This window comes from Macrotis lagotis, chromosome 4 (assembly GCF_037893015.1).
Source record: "Macrotis lagotis isolate mMagLag1 chromosome 4, bilby.v1.9.chrom.fasta, whole genome shotgun sequence".
Classification (NCBI taxonomy): Eukaryota; Metazoa; Chordata; class Mammalia; order Peramelemorphia; family Peramelidae; genus Macrotis; species Macrotis lagotis.
In genome coordinates this window covers 253,043,917-253,069,729 of record NC_133661.1, presented here as the reverse complement: position 1 = coordinate 253,069,729, position 25,813 = coordinate 253,043,917, and the positions used below count along the sequence as shown (strand labels likewise).

The 25,813-nt window shown below is 35.1% G+C and overlaps 1 protein-coding gene across 4 annotated transcripts in view; it reads right to left on the bottom strand.

Moving 5' to 3' along the window:
* The window catches only part of LOC141522388 (zinc finger protein DPF3), a 317,782-nt gene that overhangs the window by 65,382 nt on the left and 226,587 nt on the right, over nt 1-25,813 (bottom strand). For 2 of the 4 annotated variants that reach the window (XM_074235796.1, XM_074235797.1), the window contains 2 exons: nt 11,896-12,024; nt 8,489-8,776 (listed from right to left, as the gene is read on the bottom strand). In XM_074235796.1, the coding sequence (XP_074091897.1) occupies nt 8,577-8,776; nt 11,896-12,024 (329 nt within the window). In that variant the 3' untranslated portion in view covers nt 8,489-8,576. Of the gene's footprint in view, nt 1-8,488; nt 8,777-11,895; nt 12,025-25,813 lie in introns of those variants that run through there. The other 2 variants (XM_074235794.1, XM_074235795.1) reach the window with 1 other exon arrangement.

Sequence of the window (25,813 nt, the reverse complement as noted above, 5' to 3'; positions counted from 1 at the left end):
ATACTTTGGCCTTGGGACAAATCCCAAAGGATTTCAAAAGACTCTCCAAAGTATTTCATTGTGCTAAAAGACTTCCTCCATGCTACCTTCCCAGATTATTTTGGGTCATAGTGATCACTCAATCATAGATTACCTTATGACATCTCATGAAATTTGGGTCCTGTGTAATTATCTAGAATTTAATTTTCTTTACATTCTAACACCAGTTTACCTTTCCAGCTCAATAGCACCTTATCCTCCACATACTCCATATTGTTGTATAACTGATCCTCTTGCCTATCCATGTACACAATGAACCATCTCCAGTCTGTAAGTCTTTGCAAACCCTCCTTACCTTCACCTTGTAGGATCCCTTACCCTCAAAACTCAACTAATGTATGAGTTCCTACAGAAATCTTTCATGATCTCACCAAGAGCTTCTATCCAGCTACCACTTCCAATTTCTTTGTATCTATTTAAGTACTTTTCTGTTCATATGTTCTCAACATCCTTCTCCCCCTACACACACACACACACACACACACACACACACACACACACACACACACACATTCTTAGGATATAAGCTTCTTGAGGACAAATAAAATTTCATTTTGTTTTTGTAACTGCAACTCTTAGCAGAGTTCTTGGCACGTGACAGGTATTGAATAAATGCTTGTTGAAAGAATTATTTAAACTCACACTGTTATTGAATTTTTAAGTAGGCAATATTATCTTTCAAGGAGATTGTAAAATCATTTAGCCATGAACTGTGTATTATACATTTCTATACACATCAAAATATTATGTCCACAGTCAATGTTTTAACAGTATTTGCTAAATGAATGAATTTAGTTATATCTGACACTGTTGAAGTAAGTGAACCATTTTCAAAAGTTTATAAACCTATTATATTCACACTATTTGACATGTTATAAACCATTTTAAAATGTCTATTGATTAACTAATGTCTGTTAAGACAGGATTTGACAAAATTCAAATTAGCTCTGATTTCTGGGTCACCAATTAAATGGAAGCTCCGAGAACCCCTTGAAAACTTTATCTCAAATCTTGGCTCTTAACTTAATACAGAAATCATCTCTGATTGCCAACCATTTTGTAAGTCACTCAGTCAGAAGGAGACCCTCCATTGTGGTCTGGTGGGTTTTCTTAATGAAATTTTTTAAATAGATTATCTGAATTCAATTTTATTAAATACTGTATAATCTGTAGGCCTAATTTTTCACAGGCAGAAATATACATCCTTGGGCTTGTGCTATGAAAAAAGAGGGAGGTGTAAGTTCCCTCCAAACTATTCTTTCACTAATTACCTAAACCTTGAACCAAACATACAACTTAAACTTCCAATCATATGAAAATCTCCTGAGAAATGTTCAAAAAGGGTCAATCTGTTTAGTAAACATTAATTCATTTTTTAAAAATGTCCATTTCTTATCTAAAGGTTACCCACTTCTAATATAGTTATCTCCAGAGTCAAATTCATCAATGCAAAAAAAAACAACTTTGGAGCTATATAATATTTAATTAAAATTATTCAGAGTCCTTCACAGTCTTTACTCAGTAACTCCTTATAGGGATAAGAACTCAGCCTACTATTTCTTTGATAAAGGGTACTCTCAGATGAGGAAATTTCCTTTATCAATGCAATAGTCTGCAAATTATAGTCTCGAAGGGTTGCTAAAGAAGTATGTAACTTACCCAGTGTCACATAGACAGTGTAGGATTTGAGTTTCTGGGTCACAAGGTTAGCTCTCTACTACTTTACCAGAAGTGTTTAACTTACTGTCCTTAGCCCCATGCAGTCCTTCAACATTCCCCAGTACAGTCTGAACCATATTAAATTATGAAATGTTGGACAAAATAAGTGAAAATACAATAAAATACACATTTTGAGTTGGACAGCATTGTATTAAACTATGCTATTTCAAAACTTATCCTTTAAGTTGGCAGATGAAAAATAGAAATATCAATTTCCTATGAATAAATAAACCAAGGCACAGAAAAGTTAAATGACTCCTTAAATGACTTCAATTAATGCTATTTAATCAACTATTAATTAAATTAACTATACATTAAAAGGCATATACAAGTATGTTTCTAAGCTATGTCAAGAACTTAGTTTCCTTAACTTCTGCCTCTTCTCCATCACCAGTCTAGTATACACTAGTCCACAACCACTGCCAGGAATTCAACTTCATATAAGATTCAATTAAATGATTTCAATCAAAAAGATTTCTAATATCCTACTTTGCCTCTATCCTCATAAAAACCTATATTCAAAATTATAATCAAATGTAACAGGAAACATATATGAGAAGTGTTGATCAGTCATTTCAGTTGTCTGATTCTTCATGATCCCATTTCTGGTTTCCTTAGCTGAGATACTGGAGTGATTGCCCATTTCCTTCTCCAGCTCATTTTACAGATGAGAAAATGTAGGCAAACAGAGTTAAATGATTTTTCCAAGGTCACACAGCTAGTGTCTGATTCAGAATGATGAGTCTTTCAGACTCCAAAACTAACCAGATATATACTGTAATACTTAGGCACCCTATATATCATTATGGGTATGATTTTTTTCAAGTACTACAAGAGAAGAATCTTTAAGCTGTATTTTGTGTTTATCCCTGAGTAATAAATAGTATTACAGTCTCTTTTGCTATAAAAATCCAGCATAAGATTACAGTCGATTGGATGTCATGGATATTTGCAAAGCAAGCAATAAAGCTTAACAGGAGACTTTTAGTGTGAAAAATCATACTTATTTTTAAAACTACCTCTTAAATACTATTAATAAATTGCATTATTAAAACAAAATATTCTTCAAAAATGAAGTGTGCATTTTTACCCCCAATAAAATTTCCAAAAGTCCTTCATTTATCTGATAAGAAAAATAAACAGAATCCATCACTTTCACATTGTTGCAGGTACTTCCCTACTTAGGGGTTAGACTTGTCCAGCTGGTCCTTCTAAAATAATAATAATAGCTCATATTTTACAAGGTGCCTAAAAGTTTACAAAGTTTTATTTTCTTCACAACCTTCCATTAAGGCAGGCAATATTATCCTTATCATCATTTGAACCCAGTTCTTTGGATTCTTAATCCATTGTTCTCTGAACTACAGAAGGCTTCTTTCTTCAGGATCATTGTGATGGCCTTCCCATCATGAGTTCTGATTCCTCTTCCACTGACACCAAAGTAAAAAACTCAAATTCTGTTCAAGGTTGCTGTTTTAATATGCAAGAAAACTATTCTTCGTTACATTAATCTCAGATCAACAACCACAGGGAACCGCTGTCATTTTTCAGGAGTCCCAGAAACAACATTATCCCTCTTGGATATATAATAAAAAGCAGTTTCTAAGGAGTGATGATTTGGAAGGAAGGGGACAAGGGACAGAGGGAGGGAATCAATATTTTGCTCACAATTTAAGCTTAACTCCACTGAAAATTATTTTGGGGAAGGTTAGTCTTTGAAGTTATTCTAAACCAGCATCACTCCATTCAATTAGAAATGAGTAAGAAACAAGTAAAATTATATCTTCCCCACCCGATCTCATTCCCCAAGAAAAAGAGGTAAGGATATTACAGCTATCAGCTAGTTTGTTGACTGAAAGTTAAGTGACACAGTGGATAAAGCATTGGAATCTGGAAGATCTGAATTCAAACCTGAACTTAGGTACTTAATATTGTGTGAACCTGAGCAAGTCACTTAACCTTTGCTTGCCTCATTTCAATCAACTGTAAAATGGAATAATAATAGTATTATTATAGGATCAAATGAAATATTAGAATAATGAAGAGAGTGAGAAAAATCCTTTTTATAAAAAGAGACAAAAATTGAGATTTAAAAAATTAATGAAAAGGATTAACTAAAGGGGTGGGGGAATCTACTTGACTAAGAGGATAAAAGAAAGGAGAAAATATTTATAAAACTGGAGAAATGCAGGAAAAAGGAATTAATAAACAAAACTCCAAGGGGAATAGGATAACAGATAGAAATGGGGAATCAAGAGTGAGGGGAAGAGAACCAATGAAAACAGTGTCACATTGAGAAAAGATTTAAGTAACTGAAGAACATAATGTTCTGTTTACAGTGGAAAAGGGGAAAAATCATAACTTGAAAATATCCAATATTAGAGATAAATGAAGAAAAATATAAACCTTTTACAACCTTAAATGCAAATGGATTAAACAATCTAATAAAATGAAAAAGATTGAAGAATGAATGAATGACACTGAATGAGCTGATAGATAAAACTAATGAATTGAAGAATGAAAATAGATAAGAATACAAAACTCTATAATTTATTGCTTATGAGATATTTGTAAAGCACCTAGCAAGGTGACAGGTATATAATAGACACTTAATAGATGCTTATTTCATACCTTCCTTTCACAGTCTAATCTATGCCACTTCCTATTTGAAAGTGGTAGAACTGGAAGAGACTTCAGAGATTATCTAGTATAATTCCATCATTAGACAGGTTAAACAGATATAATCCATAAAGGCTTAAATGACTTGCCCAAGATTATACACCTAAGTTAGTTGTGAGTTAGTTCTTCCTTTTCTTTTAGATGTTGCTGTTATTGTTCAGTCATTTCACTGTGTCCAAATCTATGATCCCATTTTGGAGTTTTCTTGGCAAAGATAATAGAGTGGTTTACCATTTCCTTCCCCAATTCATTTTACAGATGAAGCAAACAGGGTTAAGTGCCTTGCTTAGGGTCAAATTGTTAGTGTTTGAGGCCAGATTTGAACTCTGGAAGATGAGTCTTCCTTATTTCAAGTCTAGTATTTTATCCACAATGCCACCTAGTTAACTTTTTTCTTTTGTAGATCATCCTCCAAAACAGGCAGTATTCATGGTGAATAGAATTCTAGGCTTGGAGTTAGGAGCAATTGATTTCAAATTTTGCTTTTGACATTTAGTATTTGTGTGGCCATGAACAAATCACTTAACCTTACTGGGCCTTAATTTCCTTATGGATAAAAGTAATAATGAGCAACACATGAAATGATATACATAAAATGATATGTAAAAATTGAATTACTATTTAAATATTACTTATAAGTAATATAATATCATCTATTAGTAATAATAGTAGTCATTTCTCTCTCTGAACATAGAAGATAATCTTGGACAAATCACTTGAGCTAAGAGAGGGTCCCCAATTTCCTCATTTGTAAAAGGATGGAGAGGATCTAGATGATGTTAAAAGTCTCTCTCAGCTCTAATGTTCTTTAAGGGTGCTGGGAATTATTCTCAGTAGGGTTGAGATCTTCGTATATGTCTATAAAATATCACTGGTTTCTGCAATTCTATGGTGTCTACCACTCCCTCACTCCAAGTGGGAAGTCAAAAATAAACATTGTCTATAATAGAAACAACTTCAGATTAAAAACTACAAAACAACAATAACCTTCAGATCAGGATTCCCCTATAGATTTAAGGGCTGTGACAAATTCAGTACTCATTGCTTTTGGATTCCCAAGACAGAATAGGAAAGTTGTGTGTTTTGTCTAATTATGTGGTTAAAAAAACACAACTAGGGGCAGCTAGGTGGTGCAGTGGATAGAGCACCGGCCCTGGAGTCAGGAGGACCTGAGTTCAAATCTGTCCTCAGACACTTAATAATTACCTAGCTGTGTGGCCTTGGGCCCCATTGCCTAGCAAAAACTAAAAAAACAAAAACAAAAAAAACCACACCTAGCCCAACAGCAAGAAGTTCAGAAATTGCAAATATTTGACTGAGAAGAAAATAACTTGACTGAGTTCAAAATCATTTGTACTACTCTAAGGTTAATCTCAAGAAACTCTATGAATCAACTAACAAGAGAAGCTTACATCTCACCATTGTCACCTGAGCCTCAATACTACTAAAGTAATGTCAGAGCCATAGGGACAGGGAATGATAAAATAGAGTGTAAAAAGAGAACATAGAAGGAAAAAGTATACCCGATAGCAACATGGACATCAGGGACTCATTTCACCTCCATAGAAGTCTATTCAACATAGATAAGCATACAGGTATGTTTTATAATTTTAACTGTCTATGACCTATTTCCAGGGACACTGCCAGGCAAAGCATCAATGTTTCCCTCAATAGGATGAGATCATATCTGTTCTTCCAAATATAACCAAACACCTGAAGGAGTTATATACTGATCTACAGTAGAAGGAAAACAGAAGTCAGAAGTCATTGTGCCTTCCACCTCAAGTTTGCACATAAGCACCAAGGTTTCTTGAAAGTTATTTTGGAAAGGACACTGGGACTCAGACCTGGATTCCAGGATAGGTTTTGCCGCCCACCAACGCTGTTTCAACTGTCTAATAAGAGACGTGGGTCAGATGATTCTTAAGTTCTTTCTAGTTCTAAACATCTATTTTTTTTCAAAGAGCAATTTAGGAATGGCTAAAAAAAATTTTATTTTTTCAAATTATTCCTCCCTCTTTAACCAGCCAGAGGCATAACACTTCATTGTTAGCAGTCTACTGATTCAATGCTCAATTACATTTCTAGTTCTGCACTACTGGGAGTGTTTAAGATGCTATCATTGCTTTGAGAGTTGGTGTTTCTTGAAAACTTCACAGTTCAAAGTTGAATCTAAGCCAGGAGGGCTTAAACTACATAATCCTCACTTTGACTTTACCTTGGTAGCAATAGAGCGCCCCAAAGAGTAACCCTATAATATTCCCATGTTGTTCTCACTTCTAATTCCAGCTATAAACCTATCTTGTCCAATCCAATCCCAATCATAGTTTTGTGAGGTCCAACTTCAAGTTTAGTCATGGGGGTGGAGAAAATAGAAAGAACCATCTATCCATTTTCATGTTATTCAAGCTTCTCTGGTTCTCTAAGTTTTCCAAACAACTTCCACTCATTTTCCAAGCAAACTGACAATATTTCTGCCTCAGCCCCATACTAGAATGACCATTAAGACAAATAAAACTTTGTTGATTGACAATATTTTCATATTGAATCCACTCCAACAGCAAAGGTCACTATGGGTGGTAGGATCCACTAGTAAGGGGTAGGGAACAGAAGTAAGAGGTAGGGAACAGAAGGATAGAATCAGGATGGGATGGTTGGACCCCAAATGAAAAACAAATGCAAGCTAAACATACCTTTTGAATGAAGACTGCTCATCTGTTCTTTCTTGGGACAGCCAATCAAAGACGTGGCTTCTCTTCTCTGTCGCCCAGCAGAGTTGAGCAAGTATTGCTTTGGTTAATTTCAGGATGTGCTATTGGAAACATAAAACAAGTGCCTGGCCGGCACTCTTTCTCTTTCTTTCTCTCTTTCTTTCTCTCTCTCTCTCTCTCTCTCTCTCTCTCTCTCTCTCTCTCTCTCTATATATATATATATATATATATATATATATATATATATATATATATATATAATATATAAAAAGAAGAAGAAGAAGAAGGAGAATAAAGAAATACAGACGGACGGCCTGACAATCCAAAGGGTATTTATGTACATTTTCTAAAATGGGATGGGAAATGTACAAGTGAGGTATTTTTCTTTTCTTTTCATTTCTTCTAGAATTCATGTCCTCTGGTTGTTTCATCAATGTTGAGCTCCAAATATTCCACTTCTATTCCATTCCTGCCCTTGGACATTGCTCTTCACCCAGGGGAGAGGTGAGAAGAAGAAAACTTTAAAAAAAAAAAGCCAGCAGCATTGCCTGAGGAGGAGCTGAAGAGAAGGCGATTGCTTTTGGATGGATACTGAGGTGCCTGGGGGTGGATGCATGGAAACCTGGCCTTTCCGGTCCTGTCACTTCTCCACAGTTGTGTGGTTTCCAAGCTGGCAGAGGTTGTCAAGTAGGAAGGGAAAGAGGAAAGAAGGGAAGGGAGAGAGGGGAGAGGTGTGACAGCCGAATGGGGTGAGGATCCACGAACACCAAATGGGACAGCAAGTCAAAAATTTCACATCACAGAAGTCATCCTAACTAAGTTTCCTTGGGACAATTTTCTTTCCAGTGCCTTTTTCCCCCTTGATGGGATGATATTAGGCTGATTTATTTCTTTAAAGAATCTATTTCTAATTATAATCTAGATTATATAAACAATAATTTTCAAAAGCTTAGTTCTGTTGGCTCTTTGTCTCCAACCTCGTTATTAGTGCTCTCATCATTTTGCTAATAAATACGAAATACGAAAATATGAAAAAATTCACTCCACTTGAGTTTTTAATGGTGTAGGGGAAATGTATACCCCCACCTGTCCCCAAAACATCACCCACATGAGATCTGGTGTCTAGAGGAAATAACTTTAAAAACAAAGTTCTCTCTGAGGGGAAAGGGAACCAACTCTCGGATTTATTGAAGTTTTAAATAGTTTGTGCTTTTGGCGTAAATCACCAAAATTCGTTTTGGGAATGGGGAGTGGGATAAAGGTAAGGGGATGTGAGAATATGGAGGATATGAGGAAAAGGTAGGGAAGGTGGTTGGGGGGAGATGGAGAGGAAGAAAATCTAAAGTTCTATTTTTTTTTTAATAGGACCAGAACAACAACCAAAGTACAAAGGGCTACCGCCCATGGCCCAGAGTTTGTTGAATGGGTTTAGCAGCCGCCTTTTTTATCTGCTGTGGGAGAGCCCCTGCCACTGTAGCGTCCTCGGCTGGAGCGAGGTTCTTCCAAATCATCCTCGTCAAAACCGTGGAAAGTTGAAGTGTCACTTTCAGACGTGGAACCGAACAAGTCCTCCGTACTTCTCGCTGTGGCCGCCTCCTTCTCCTTCCTGCCTTCTCCTCCCAAATGAGCTGACATGTATGATGAATATATCAGCACATGGGTTAAGCAACAGACAGCATTATTCATATTAATATCATATCATTACAAGGTTATCCTTACCACTGTCAGACAATGCACCATTTTCAGACTCAGAGGGATTAAATGTACATCACCTTATGGCATGATATCATGCAAAAGGACAATGGAAACGTTTTAGAGGCAGGGGTTTCAGTTTGGTCGTTTGTTTTTTAATGAGAAAAGCTACCTGTACCACAGTACAAGTATCCAAAGTTTCTGGCAGTGAAAGGGTCAGTGATGTGCTTTTCCCCCACTCTTATTCACACCCCACTCAAGAGAATGTTTTCCCCTGACGGCTCATAAGCCTGCACAACTTAAAGGCTGTTTGGCTCTTTGCACAATGACTGTCCTTCAGTTTGGCAGCCAGTTCCACAAATTTATTGCTGTCAGATAGCCCATTAGAGGCATTTAATCCTCTCCCAGTTTATTTTTATTTTCATCCATTTCTCACTCCATCCCTTCCACCTCTATCTGCTCTCTCACTCTTACATCACATAATTCATTTCTAACTTGTTCTCCCTGCCAAAAACAAAAACAAAAACAAAAACAAAAACCTCACTGAGAATCCATACTTGCACTCTCCTGTTTATGACTGGAAAAAAGACTTAGACCCTCTAACCAGGGCACACACATATTTCAGTCATTTAAAATGCCCTTAGTCAAGAGACTTGGTACTCTCAAGAGTTTAAAGTAGTCTTAAGTCGAACTAGAGGTGGTACATCAGGTGAGAAAGAGTAAGGACTAAAGGTGAAGAAATTTAATCATTGTTATAAAGTGCTAAAATCTACAAAATTGCAGCTGACACTTCTCCACATTCCTATTGGGCCCCAGGAGTGCCTCTAGCTATTATAATCCCAGTCACTGAAGCTGGTAGTTTCAAGCATCTCAGTCCCTGAGGGATCATGGAGTTAGAGTGAAAGGTGGGAAAGGATAAATAGCTCTTTTTGGTTCCTATCTTTTCCAGGAAGAGACACCAGAAAGGCTATCAATAATATCATCCAACCTGCCTTTCCAAGTTTGACTAACAGAGCTGTAAGCCAATCCCAAAGCAAATAGCTATTTGACAGATTTTGAGATAGACATTGGTTGAATGATTCATACAAATAAATCCTAACAGTATAATATAAGTATGGGGAGCACAAGTTAATCACCTATGTTTTTTTAAGATAAGGAAGCAAATTTGGGGAGAAAATCTAAGAAATTTCATGTAAAGAGTCATTTATGCACTCCTGTTTCCTCCATTACTCAATTTTCTAAGAGGAAATAAACATGAAAAGCTCCTGGTTCCCCTCTCCCAATTCTATTTGAGATGGAAATTTTATTTGCTGGGATAGAAGATTACTATTTATTTTACATTTCTGGGGTTGGAGTGTGTGGGTTTTTAATATGTTCACATACATATACACACAAAAATACATGTATATTGTATAGAGAGAGCGAAATAAGTGTTTTTGCCTTTTTTTAAAATGTTTGTTGACCACGGTCCAGTAATTACACAGGTTTTGTCAAAAGTTAGAAGTTCAATACAATAACAATGGTAGAATGTGTCTGGAAATAATTGAATGGATTACTTTCAAAAGAAATTGGGTAGAGTTACATAAAATTGAACTACTCTGTCAGTGGGTCTGCTGATTTAATACTGAAGTTGTGGGGATTGGGAACTGGAATCCTTTATCAATATCTTACTTTCCAACTCTACTAGGTCTATGTCTGTATCTGCTTCAATCTTGATACCCCAAGACAAAAGGTGACCATAGTAGACAAAGCAAGGAAAGAAATAAAGAGTGAGAGCAATCCAAAGGAGTGAGAAGCTGCCCGATGAGAACTGGAAAAGGAAAGGAAGGTTGAGGGGACCATCCCTCATTGCTGTGCTCAGAGCTGGCTGAAACATTCTCAAGTGTTTTTTTCAGTTTCTGGTCAGAAACATTTGCAGTAACTTAGGTGAGATTGAAATTTCTTGTTACCTATCACCTTCGCGGCTTGGACTTATTCTGCTTCACTCCAGAGGGAAGAATTAGGATAAATGGAAGGAGGCTACAGGACCTTTCAGCTCATTATAAGGAAGAATTTCCTACTAGTTAAAAGTGGAATGGCTCCCATGTAAGGTAAGGAATTTCCACTCACTGGGATGTTGTAAAGGAGATTAACTGAGGTTAGACCTCAAAACCTTTAAGGTTCCTTCTAATTCCAAGATTCTGGGAATCTTTTTATAATAATAGCATGTACAATTACATAAAATAGTCTGTCCTGATCAACTCTGGCAAACTAAAGGTAATGACTTGGGTAGGATCAAAAACCAAAATAAAACAAAACAACCTGAAAAAAAACCCATAAAGACCTACATTTATTTTGAGGGAAAAAAGGATAAGATCAAAGTGGAGTACTTTCTTTAAACTTTAAAATAGGAACTATGAAAAAAAGGTCACTACGACCGGTTAGTAGCATCTAAGCCTTGATAACCCCTACCTTTTAACCTCCACTCTGCTGTGTTTTATTTAATCTGGTCTACATGAGAAAATGTATGAAATGTATGGCCAATGGAAATGTTGTTCATGCAGCTACTATGAAGCCTAAGGGTTACTAATATCCAAATCGATGGCAATCTGAAGACATGACCTGTCTACCAGTATCATTCTTGGATACTTTCTTCCACTGGCTCTCTTCTCTCCCATGTCCACACTAATCATTTCAATTAAACCAACTCTGCATATTGAGATGTATGTACCATCATCCAATAAAGGAGGCCATATCTCAGTGTATTCTGGTTCTACCTTGTTATTTTCTATGACATCAATATCAACACACCCAACAACATAAATATACACACACACACATATATCACCCCCACCAAAGAAGTATGCATGTGGAAAGGCCAGAAATGTATCAGTAACTGCTCTCTACTCACAACATTCTATGAAGAAAGACCTGAAAAAAAATGTCAGAACCACCACCACTGCCTTCTATCATTCCCCCTCCTGCATCCTAGATGTCTGAAGAGTTAAAACTAGGATTGATCCTGGATGCTTGGATAAGAAAGTTCCCAGGGGGTCAGGGGAGGGGTCACACTTACCAGAGCGTCCACAGTCTGCACAGGACACTAGTTCCTCTGGCCGACCACTTTTCTTGTTCATACTTGAACCTCCCAAGCAGAAGTCACAGTAATTATTGGGAATGACAGTCCCATCTGGTCCTTTCTGGGCTGTGGAAGAGATACCAAGTCCCAATTTTAAATGGCAATGAAATACATTGTCTTTTCCTTCCCCTACCCAAAAATCATATAAAATGAAGTATGAAGAGGTATGTTAGGAAAATGTGATGACTTTGGGCTAGGTTTCCCCTCTGCTTTTATTTCAAATTTACTTCTAATTTCTTGCTAATTTTTTCTGTTTTTCTTTTTGATGTATCTACTTTCCCACCAGGAAATCCTTCATCCTGCAAGATCACTACTGCAGGGGGCACTGTGGAAAGAGCACCTGGAATCAAGAGGACTTGAGTTCAAATGTGATCTCAGACACTTAATTGCCTAGCTGTGTGACCTTAAGCAAGTCACTTAACCCTACTGCCTTAAATAAGTTTTAAAAAAGATAACTTCAGCATGACTCTCTGCTCCTGGAGCCCCACCTCCCTCCCTTTGATTGGAGAGTGGAAAACCCTAGAATCTCTCATAAAGACGACATCCAGGTCAGCTATCTCTTCGTTTCCCACCATGCTGCACACTTCTGGACTTTTCAATGATGCCGCACCTCCTCCAGCCATGTATGTTCTTCCCTAAACCCTTGTTTTTCAGTTTCCTTTTGTGTATTGTAAGCTCCTTGAAGATAGGAACTAGGTGTCTAGCATAACAATAAATGTTTTTTGACCAACTAGATAAAGAATGCTAGGCTTGAAATCATAGAATCAAAGGAAACAGAGCTGGAAATAACTTTCAAGATTATCTACTATAATTCTCTCAGTTTACAAATGAAGAAATGGAGGCCCAGAGAGGCCAGATGACTTGTTCAGCCAAGATTAGACCCATGATCCTCTGATCTGGTTTGGAACCATCACACTAGAGAGTTCTTTTCATTAGTCATTCAAACTCATCACTACAGAAATGACAAATGAGATTCTACTACTAGTTCATCTCGGTTAGGAGAATAAGAGAAGCTAAGGGGGAAAAAAGCCCTCTAATGGTATCAGTAAGTTCTCCTCCCTTAAAACAGAAACTCAAAGTTAACTTTCCAGTCTACTACTCATAGAACTATCTCACAATCTTTAACCCACTCTTTTCTCCTATCCTTAGAGCAATGTTATTATTAACCTAGTGATACTGCTTCCATTCATATAATCAGTATTTTCTGTTTATCTTCCTGTTTGTCTGTTTGACGATAACTTTTGTGCAAATGGCTGATTACAATGAAAATGGATTCACTATAAAAGGATATCATTAGTACCTGCCTTAGGACAGGGTCTAGCACATAACATAAATGCTTATTAACTGACTTGTTGACTCTTAAGCTATTGATTTGTGTTTCAATCTATAAATTTGAAATAAAATGGTTGTAAAAATTTTCTAATAGGTACATCTTTAATTTTTAAAACATTTCAGTGATCTTTAGAACAAGAAGAAAAATTATAGAGTGATAGATTGCACTGGATAAGATTTACAATTTTAAAAACTTCTAGTTTAAAAACCTCTAGCAAACCATTCCAGTATCTTGGCTAAGCAAACCCCATAAGGGGTAATGGAGAATTAGAAAAGCCTGAACAACAACAAAGTTTTATCAGCACCTATTTCTGTGGCTCTCATCTGTCTCTTGATTCCCCTTATTAATTTATTTAATTATTAATTTATTATCCATCCCCCCAATCTATACCTCTTCCTACCTTCCCTATATCTACTAATAGCACTATGAAACTTCCAGTCTTCAAGTCCCATTTGTCTCATTACAGCCTTTCTAGACCTCCACAAATTGATGCAGCTTCACTTTTGAATTTGTATCCCCAGTAACTAATATATCTTACACATAGTAGGAACTTTCTAACTTGTTAAATTGAATTGTGTGTACACATGCTATTTTTAGAAGATTTCTATTCCAATTTCAAGTTCTTACAAGAGAAGGAAAGTTGACATTCTTGCTCTCATGTTTATGTCTTTCATTTTTCTTTAAAGTTCTATAGAATCTGAAGTATATCTTTATCATGAGATCAACACTAATCTCTCCTTCATGAGCATGAATATTTGTTTTCCTCCAATCCATTTATACCACCCATGGGACAGAGAGGTTTTAGTGATGCTTAAAAGAGAAATACTTTTAAGGGCATAAAAAGCAAAAAAAGCAAAAGCAATCACCAGAAAGTCATGGTAATCAAATGCATAAAAATGGAAGAAGCAAAATATAGTTAGGAATTAATACTCTTTACCCCACACTTCAATATCATTCTTGAACTAGAAGTTTTATTAATTAATGATCTCTTCATTGCTAAATCTGATTAACTTTTTTCAGTTTTCCTTTTCCGTGAGCTCTCTGTGACTTTTGATCCTGTTAAACAAAACTTTCCTCCTAGATATTCTTCCTTTCTTGACTTTGGTACCACTTCTCTCATCTAGATTCTCCTACTACATGTTGAAATAATCCTCTTGATCATCATTTGTCTGCCACCTCTCACTGATGTCCACCATGATCTGAGAAACTTTCTTTTCTCTCAGTGATCTCATCTACTTCAATCTATTTAATTATGTCAGGGCTGTCCAAACTTACTTTTTAAAAGTTTTTATTGAAGCAATAGACAATCTATTCCAATTTGTCATTTTAGTAAAAGCTCTGCAATAGCTCAGCTACGTTTACTGAAACATTTAGGAAACCCACAGGGGGATGAACAAAATCACATCTCTTCTGCATCTTGGACAACCCTGAATTATGTCATTAGCAAGGAGCAACAAAATCCATCTAGCCCTAAGAATTCTTGATTCATCTCATCAAATACATGCTGATTATCTTCTCCTTTCAACTAACCCATCTCCTTAATTTTCCTAAGTTTGTTGAGGTTACCATCATGCACCAGTCCCCCAGATTTCCAATTTCAGAGTCATCTTTGACTATTCTTTCTTTTTCACCTTGAATATTCAATCAGTGGTCCCTTCCTCTTACTTATTTCTTCCATCTGCTCCCTTCTTCCCTCTAATATAGTCATCATTCTAATTAAGGTCCTTATCACCTCTTGCTTTGATTTTTTAAAATAGCCCACTTCTAGGTCTCCTTCCAGTCTCTTTCATCCTGAACAAAACCACTAAATCTTTCTTTCTTAAGACAGGGATCTGGCCTTGTTGATTTTGTCTCTACCTTAATTTAAAATCTTTAATATTGACACTTCAGGGATAAAATATAAACTCTTCTTTCTAGAATTTAAGAATTTTTGCAATGTAACTTCAATGTAGTTTTGTTTCATATTACTCCTTTTCACACCTTCTATGTCCAATTCAAACTGTACTGTTATTCTCTAAATTTGACAAACTATTTCTTGCCTCTATGCAGCTGGTCAGTCTTCCCCCATGGCTGGAATGAACTCCTTCCTGACTTCTACCTTTCTGAATATTTATTCTTCAGTGATCAAAGTTGGTGTCACCTTTCTCACAAAGACTTCCCTGGTCTTCCTACATATTACCTGATATTTATTTGTATACATTTCTGTAATAATACAGGAAAGATCAGGACTATTCAGTACATTCTCCCTCAATGGAAACCTATAGATACTATCAGTTATCTTTAAGAATAAAGAGAAATGTTATGGGGCAGCTAGGTGGCGCAGTGGATAGAGCAATGGCCCTGGGGTCAGGAGTACCTGAGTTCAAATTTGACCTCAGACACTTAATAATTACCTAGCTGTTTGGCCTTGGGCAAGCCACTTAACCCCATTGCCTTGCAAAAAAAAAAAAAAAAAAAAAACCTAAAAAAAGAATAAAGAGAAATGTTACAGAAATGGCCATTTGGCAAGAAGTTTAGAGAGCTTTAACTATATGTGAAATGAACCTGGAGAATGAACATTGATAGACATAGAAAAATAGAAAAATCAAAGAAGGGGTAATGAAGGAGTGAGGAAGGAAAGGTGAGAGAAAGGGAGAAGGGATTAAATGATTATCTTTGTTTAAAGAGCTATTCCAATCTTTATCTTGTGAATAACACGAAGAGAACCAGAAAATATAATTTAATTGGCTTTTTGCTTAAATTAAATGATGTGGCATTATTTTCAGAAGGAAGAAAAAGTCATCAGCAGTTGCAGTGATGTTAGACATAATTCTGGCTGCAATCTTTCTCACAATATTTATCCATGAATTTATTTTTATTATTTGTCACATTGTTTTATATAGCTGGTATCTTGGATATGTATTTAAGCCTAGATGATAAGGAGTTTTGATATAACGAGAGATTGTTGAGAAGACAGAATTTCTCTAATTCAATATTGTATTTGTATATAAGAACAATCTGATTTTTGTCTTTGTATCTCAAGAACCCTAAAGTTAATTGATGTTTAACAAATACTTGCTGAATAAAATTGAAATAAAGAAGAAATCATTATTAAAAATCTATTTTAGTATATATGTGTACAGGTATGTATTATTAGATACATATATGGCATATTCATGTATCATTGAAACATAAAATACTGCACAATTTTCCAATAAAAAGGATCAAAGAATATGAAAAAATGTAAACTATCAATGATCATCTGAAAAATGAACTATATTATTAATAATTTTTTTTAAAAATTAAATAATTGACAACATGATTAAAAAATAGTCATTGTTGATGAGGCTGTGGGGAGTCAGGTAAACTAATACCTATGAATACCTATGAACTTGTCCAATCATTCTGGAAAACAATTTTTATTATATTATATATTAATTAACTTATATAATATTATGATTATATCTGAAAAGTTACTTAATAATTCATACCATGACTCTGTGATACTACTACTGAGTGTGTACTATAAGGAAGACAAAGGTAAGGAGAAAATTCCTATATGTACCAAAATATTCAAAGCAAAACTTTTCTGCCAGTAAAAATTAGAAACAAAATAAGTGCCTAATTATTGGGGAATGGATAAACAATTGTACTATATGAATGCAAATGGATAGATATAACTGCTCTTTTGGGTGACCTTTCTTAAGAATTTTTCTTTTTTTAACATGAATGAGTATGGAAATAAGAGGAGAGAATATGACTATGATATAAAAAAAGAGATCAATAACATTTTAAAAAGAAATTAGGATTTAATGTACAGTGCTTCATATTAAATTAGGGTCAAAATCCAGGTTCAAAGTCAAGAAAACTTAGATATTAGGGGACAATTTTTCCTAAATTCATCTCTGTTCTCTTCATAGTTGAGCCGCCAGGCAACTAGGTAGTGCAGTGGATAGAGCACTGGCCTTGGAGTTAGGAGGATGGAAGTTCGAATCTGGCTCAGACACTTGCCACTTATTGACTGTGTGACCTTGGGCAAGTCACTTAAACCTGATTGCCTCGCATCCAGGGCAACCAGTTGACTTGATTCATATCTGGCCCTTGGACCCAGATGGCTCTGGAAGAGAAAGTGAGGCTGGTGTCTTAACACAGCTCCCTCTCACTCAAATTTAATTCATGTGCTTGTCATGGCATCACTTCCCTGATGTCATGATCTTCTTTGAGAAACTGAGTCACCTTTTCTCCATTCAACACATTCTCCCCCACCACCACCACCACCACCACACCTTCTGATCTTTGCTTTAAAATTCATTAATGCATTTATTCCATGAAGTTGTATTTTTTAGCAATCATGGTATGTTTTTCCCCTCCTAAAGTGAAAAACTGTTGGGGGACAGACTAAGTTTGTCAATTAATCAATAATCACTTATTATATTAACCAAATTTTGTATCTCCCACTTCCATCCTTATCTTTACCATACTCCTACAATTGGCAAATCATACTACACATAGAAGGTGTTTGATGAATAAATTGATGAATTGGTAATAATGGTAATCAACATTTATATAACACTTTAAGGTTGGCAAAGTTTTATATATGTTAACTCATTTTTAGTTAATAACAGTCCTTTTAATAAGTTTCTGAGGATAACTGAGTATTCTCTTCCTTAATACAATCAGTTTGTTCCTATTCATCCTGACCATACAGATTAAAACCTCTAATTAGAAACAGGTTTTTGTTTGGCATTTTGTTTTTTTTGTTTTTTTTTGCTTGTTAGAGTGTTCTTATGCTACAGTGGTCCTTCTGGAAAATATTTGAAACAATTCTGCCCCATGGAACCAGGAAGAATTTCTCTAGTCATCTGATCATAAAGGCACCCCACTCCTTCCCTCCCTGAACTATCCAAGACCAAAACCAAGAATATTGATACAGTGACTTTCATGACATAATAATATGTATGGATGTAATTTGTGAGAAATTAGTGAGGAAATGTGATTGAGTATATAGTGAGTTGGACCTAAAATTAAGAAACCCAGGATTTCACATCCCACCTCTAATACTTAATAGCTGTGAGGCCATGAGCAAATCACTTGCTCTTCCTGAGCCTTAGGCTATAAATAAAACTATAAATTACAGATAGGCTATGATCAGATAGAGGGGTTCCCAACATTGTTGAAATTGGGATATATTAGGGAAATGATCAGCACTATTGGAAAAGCAGGCAGAAAGAAAAAATGAAGACTTGAGGAGCTTTATTTAATACCATTCCCCAAGAAATCAACCTATCTATCTATCTATCTATCTATCTATCTATCTATCTATCTGTGTGTATGTATATTTGGTTTCAATATTCTTTCTTCAAGATTGTAATAATAATAATAATTATCACATATACACACATACCTTTAAATATTCAATGCTACTATGTTTTATTTTTAAATAAACATCATATTATTACACTTAGGAAAGAACACTTGGAACAGGCATCACTTTACTGAGCAAAATTAAAAGTTGTCAAATGATACACAACTCTGAATTTGTCAAATCTTTAGAAAGGAACCTGAGTTAAGATCTAAGAGTACAATTAAAATGCCCTCTGTGGGGGACATCCGCAAGAATATAATATGGCAATATGTCAACATAGAATCATGGAACAAATGGTGAAGTCATGAGGATTTTTTTTATAGAAATGACAGTTTTAAGGGAATTCAGGATTAGGTTATTACCATCAGAAATTACAGAAGAGTTATTCTTAAGAAGTGCAAATTTATTGTTCAATGCAACTTATTCAAGAAAAAGGAACTGTGTGACATATCACTGAAAGGTGTATGAATTTTTCATCTGCTAGATATCTAGCAAGACATGATTTGGTGGTCAGAATTATACATCCGAAATCTACTATCTTTCATAAATCAATAAGATGACTAATCCTAATACAACAAATACAGACTTCAAAATTATACTTGAGAATTCAACAAATAAACTGTACTGGAAGCAGAGGATTATCTGAAGCAAAACAATGATCTGTCCATTTTTTTATTGAAGTGTTAAAATATATATATATATATATATATATATATATATATATATATATATATATCTCAACATACTAAATATGCACAAATTCTAAGCCATGTGGAATGAAAGGCTTTCAAAACTTAGAGATCTACTGGAAGAAATCAAGTCTATACAGTAATAGGATGAGGTCTATCTCATTTCTGTCATTCTGTATCTATTAGAGTTGTTTTAAAGATCCTTTCAAGGAATATACAGAGTTTAAGCTTATAACCCAGTAGTTTATATTTGGACTATAATAATCCAAAGAAAATAAAACATAAATTAAATATAAATTGAAATATAATTAAATTAAAAATTAAATATAAAGCTAATAATAAAATAGTGATTCATCCCAGGACCATTTCTATCTAAACTCCATCAAAAAGATAAGCATGAAATTAGTAATAAAAATAGAAATGATAATACAGTCTTACATCTAAATAGTAATTCTAACTTGTTAAAAGTAGTCTCATGTACATTTTCTTACAAAGTTGTGAAAGTTAAGTAGGACAAGCATTATTATCTAATCTTACAAGGAAAGCGAATCAGAGAATTTAAGTGACTTATTCAAAATCACAACTAATTAACGACCGAACTAATACTAGAATACAAATCTACTTAGTCTTAGTCTTTTCTAGGAAGACAAAGAAATTTCACTTTTGTAGTAGTACTAGCAGCAGCAGTAGCAGCAGCCGAGGTGGGGGGGGGGGGCAGGAGTAGGAGGAGAAGTAGGAGTTAGGAGTAGTTATTATTGTTGTTTGTTCAGTCATATCTAATTCTTTGTGATCCCATGGATATTTCTATTCTCTACCATTTCCCAAAATCTGTGTGTATGTAGGCTCATGTTCATTGCTATCATGACACTATCTATCCATCCATCTCATCTTCTGCCATTCCCTTTTCCTTTTGCCTTAAATCTTTCCCAACATCAATGTCTTTTCCATTGAGTCATGTTTTCTCATTTTTGTGGTCAAAGTACTTAAGTTTTGGTTTCAGTATTTGAACTTCCAGTAAATAATCTGGATTAATTTCTTCAAGTATTAACTAGTTTGATTTACTTGTTGTCCAAGAAACTCTCAAAAGTCTTCCTCACCTCCACAATTCAAAAGCATTGATATTGCAGCATTCAGTTTTTCTTATAATCCATCTCTCACTGCCAGACATTGCTACTGGAGAAACCATATCATTGATTACATAGACCTTTGTTAGCAAGATGATATCTCTGCTTTTTGGTTTGCTGTGTAAAATTGCCCTAGCTTTCTTTCCAAGAGTAAGCATCTTTCAATTTCATGACTATATGTCATCTACAATGGTCTTTGAGCCCCAAAATTTAAAGTCTAACACTGCTTCTCTTCCCTCTCCCTCTATATGCCAGGAAATGACCAGTTGCCAAGATCTTCATGTTTTTAAATATTAATCTTCAAGTCACCTTTTATACTCTCCTCTTTCACCCATTAAGATTCCTCTTCATTTTCTGCCATCAGAAAAATATCATCTGCATAGCTAAGATTGTTAATATTTCTCCCAGCAACTTTAATTCTGGATTTTGACTTAGCCAGTCTGGCATTTCATATGATATCCTCTGAATATGTTAAATAATGTATAGTTTTGTCATCCTCCTTTTCCAACCTTAATCAATCAGTTTTCCATGATCAGTTTTTTTTGTTAGTTTTTTGGCAAAGCAATGGAGTTAAGTGGCTTGTCCAAGGCCACACAGCTAGGTAATTATTAAGTGTCTGAGGACAGATTTGAACTCAGGGACTCCTGATCAGGGCCAGTGCTCTATCCACTGTGCCACCTAGCTGCCCCCATGATCAGTTCTAATTCTTGCTTCTTAGTCTGCATAAAGTTTTTTTCAGGAGACATCTAAGATAACCTAGCATTCCCTTATCTTTGAGAACTTGCCAAATTCTGTTTATCTACATAGTCAAAAGCTTTACTGTACACAGTCAATGAAGCAGATATTTTTCTGGAATTCCCTTCCTTTTTCCACAATCTAGCAAATATTAGCAATTTGTTCCTCTGCCTCTTTAAAAACCAACCTACTCTTCTGGTAATTTTTGGTTCACATATTTCTGAATCCTAGCTTGCAGACTCTTAAGCATAACCGTGCTGGTGTGTGAAATGAGCAAAATTGTTTATTAACTTGAACATTATTTGTCATTGTCCTTCCTGGCTCTGTGTCAAGAATACTTTCCTTCTTTCCTCAGCTAATTGTAAAACCTCATCATACAGTCAATATAAAATTAGAGTTTTGTTTTACTTTTTGCTGTTGAAAATATATATATATATGTGTGTGTGTGTGTGTGTAGATAAATATATATATTAGATAGATAGATGATAGATAGATAGATAGATAGATAGATAGATAGATAGATAGATATTAAAGGCAGAAATACAAGTCATGTGAGTACAATAACAATGACCTTAAGTCCTTATTTTTCTCTCATTCTGGCTCAAATTCATTTGCATGCCAAACCTGAAATATTTAGAAATTTCTAATCCTGGTTATAGTTGTTTGAAACAAATAACTGTCCCCAGTCATAGAACTTAAAAAGGAAATACTCAATTCTAGTCTAGAGCTACACTGTTTAGTTTTTCTTAGCTCAATATGGTGATTCATAATCTCTAGATATGTCTAAAAAGCTGTCAATCAGTTTTAGCAGGATGAGGCTCTACAATCACCACATTTAGCAGAAAAGAGCTGAGAGGACCTCAAATTCCAGAAGATGAAAATAGGGAATTAAAGCCCAGCTGTGACCACAAAACCAGTCAAATGACACACTTAGAACAGAAAAGCAAAGATATGACAGCAACTTCAGGCTCATAACACAATCTTATTTAAAATGGAGTATATATCAAGAGAAAGAAACATAATAATATGACCAAAAGATATTTACAGTCCTTCAATGTGAGAGTTGTGAATTGCCTTTCCCTTTTGTGTGTGTCATGGTCATACATGTTCTCTATAAAAGAGCTACCATGCATGATGCCTGTGTATTCTCACTAAGAGTAAAGAATTATTTGTAAGAAAGTATGCACCAGGTATATGAGGAGAGGAATGGCCTATTCCTATACTTCTTTTTTTTTTAGGTTTTTGCAAGGCACATGGGGTTAAGTGGCTTGTCCAAGGCCACACAGCTAGGTAATTATTAAATGTCTGAGGCCGGATTTGAACCCAGGTACTCCTGACTCCAGGGCCGGTGTTTTATCCACTGCGCCACCTAAGCCACCCCCCCCATACTTCTTAACATTAAATTTAATTAAATACTTTCCTTTGAATGTATTGTGTCCTCTGACTGACTAATAAAAATAAGTACATGGGTTGGGGCTCAAGAACTTTGTATAGAATTAACTTTCTTTCTACATATGCAAGGTAGTGGGAGGCAGAAGTAGAAGAGAATGCCTCAGGTGCTAAACTCATAAATGTGATCACGTAGTGACATGTTTGAATTTTCCTTTTGTTCTAAGATTTCTTCCAGTTTTGATACTTTGCTTGTCTGTGAGTAAGTAGTGCTCTGTGATAGTGTCTATCATCTGCATGTGGCTAGATTAATTAATTCAGTTTGTTAGAATGGGTTTTAATGAAGACAAAGTTACAGGTTCAAGACCTATGCTAATGAATTTACTTGACAGAAACAATAACTACCACCACCTTCCGTCACTCTGATAAAGGTTAATCCCCTAAATGCAGTTACCAGTTTGACAAACACATACTTTTAGTCACAAGAATACTGGGAAAGTTAGTATGAATGATTTCAGTGCAAGCTACTTTTACTGAAAAAGTGATCCAAAACATTTATCCTCATGGGAGATTATCCCAATATATGAAGTCTGTCAGTCTTAAATATTTTTAAAATGATTATTACTACTTCTTTTCAAATAGTCTTTAAAACAACTTTATTCCTTCAAACTGATATATTGTCATAGACCCAATTTCCCTAATAAGCAACAGATTATAGCATTAAGGGGGCAAAGAAAGGAGGGTCCAAGATGAAAAATCTCTGCTAACAAAAAAAAGACTAATAAAGGATTGTAGGTATTAGGAGTACCATTCTTACCCCCCTAGCATGGAGATCCAATGAAAGAAGAGACAGTAAACTAAAGAACACTGAAGACTACTATTGGTGTTTTAGGATAGCATTATGACTGAACATGTAGTCATGATAATTTATAAAACACTAAGTTTATCATGTCATAATATTTAGTAAAGTAGGTATAATATATATTATTTTCCCTATAAAACAGATAAAGAAATAAAAGCTCAGAAAATCAAATGATATATACACAGTCATATAGTTAGAAAAGTATGAGTAATAGAATTTGAATACAGGTCTCCTTTATTCTAAATTTGACTCTTAGAATTCTATTCAATGCTGCTAGTCACTCCAAATTCCACTCCAAATTCAATCTCAAAGCTGTTGTGGGAATTAAAATATCTTAAACAAAGTGAAATAGCATATTTTTATTAATTGTTTAATGTACAGACTGAGCAGTGGATAGTGTAGGACCTGTAGTCACAAAGACTCGAATTCAAATCTAACCTCAAACACTTACTAGCTGGAAAAGTCACTTCACTTCAGTTTAATTTGGTTTCCTCATCTGTAAAAAACAAATTGGGATAATAGACGCTACCTCCCAGGGTTATGATGAGGATAAAACAAGATCGTAATTATAAAGACCTCTGCAAAACTTAAAATACTATCTTAATAGTATTTTTTAAGAAATATGATCCTGACTCCAAGTCTTCCAAGTAATAGAAAATTGCTTATAAGAAGTTGGAGACCTATGTAAGACCCACACAAATAATTGAGTACTCCATGTCTTTCCTCATCTTTCAACAGAAGCACCTAAGTGATTCTTTTCCATTATGACCTTAGGGAACATTTTTCAAGTCAAAACCCTGTATGAATCTGGCTTTCAAAGTTCTGACTGCTTCTTCTGCTCTGTGTTTCTTTTCCCTGATCATAGATGATCAATTATCAATCAATCCTGAGATGAATGAGTTCAAACTTAGAAGTGGTCTTGTGAGTTTAAAGTTTAAAATGGGGTTGACTGGTGGTAGGTAGGGGAAATTTCAGCATAATAGACAAGAGAAAAAGGCTAAGACCTAACCTGGCTAAATGGTAGATAGACTTTGAGGTTGACAACATAAAGACAAGGTGAATTGTAACAATGCCAATTCAACAGTTCCCAGAACTGTTTTATGTTCTGATGAAGTTTCCTAGATGTTATAACTATAGTAATAATTAAAATGATCAGATTCTACTTTTAGTCTTTTTTTCAGTGCATACTTATTAGTGGTTTGTTTTCCTTTGTAGGTAGGAAGTGAATACCTGTCCCATTTCTAGTTTAAATAGTACATCAAATATCTTTCTACTTCTGATTAAATCCAGAGCATCATTGGGTGTTGGAGTGGGGGTCAAATTAAAGGGGAGTCTAAGTTCTTTCATTAGAAACTAATCTCCCTTAGACTGAATGAAATCTGGACCTTGGGTATAGATCCTAGAGTAGAGGGTCGCTTTATTGAAAAGGGAGCAAGTGCAGGGCCCCAGCCCCTTGTTTCCAGTAGAGGATTTTTTTGTTTAAGAAGCATGTTATTTTACATAGAAACACTTAAATTTCTAGCTTGCAAATGGCATTATCTTGACCTTAAATACAGTTATTTTGTGTGGGACAGAAACATTCTTGTCTTGCTATCACAGTTAAAGATGTTTCTTTGCAGAATACCCTGAAAAATTACTTCCCAATCCCTGTTTGTAACAGAGGATAAACTTCTCTTGGTTTATTATGAGGTCAGCATAAGTCATCAACATTTCTATCTGTTCACAATACACTACAGTCTGGTGCTATTTGTCATTATTCACTGACTATCTATAATCAGGGTCCCACTGAGTACTAAATCTGTAAAAAGAAACAGATATATGAGCAGAAACACCATTCAGACAGCAAATGATAAACGGATTCACCCACTATAATATGATTCCCTCTGGCCTTCGCTTCCTTGGTGCCTCTGCTTTGCTTCCAGAATAGAAAAACTTACCTGAGCTAGGCGGAAGACAAAAGCTTCTGGAATTACATTATAGAGGGTTAATCCATTTATCAGTTGCTATTTGAATTGTTTAACCAGTTTTTAAGTCATTGATTTTCATCTTCATGGAGGCAGACAATTCTGTGCAAGAATAAAAGAAAGCATCTGCTATTTGGACTTCACAGTTAAAACAAACACCAAAGAGTTGGTCAAGGACCATCAGCTACAGGTTCATTTTTCTCTTCTTTATCATTCAGTTTAGTTAATTACTGCTGTTTTGTTGGTTCTGAATCTTCATAATGCCATATTTTGGGTAGCAATTTACACATATATACATACATATAAATTATGACTATGTATTTTATATAATTATATAATATATAACTATACATATATGCATAAATATATATGTGGGGTGTGTGTGTGTGTGTGTGTGTGTGTGTGTGTGTGTGTG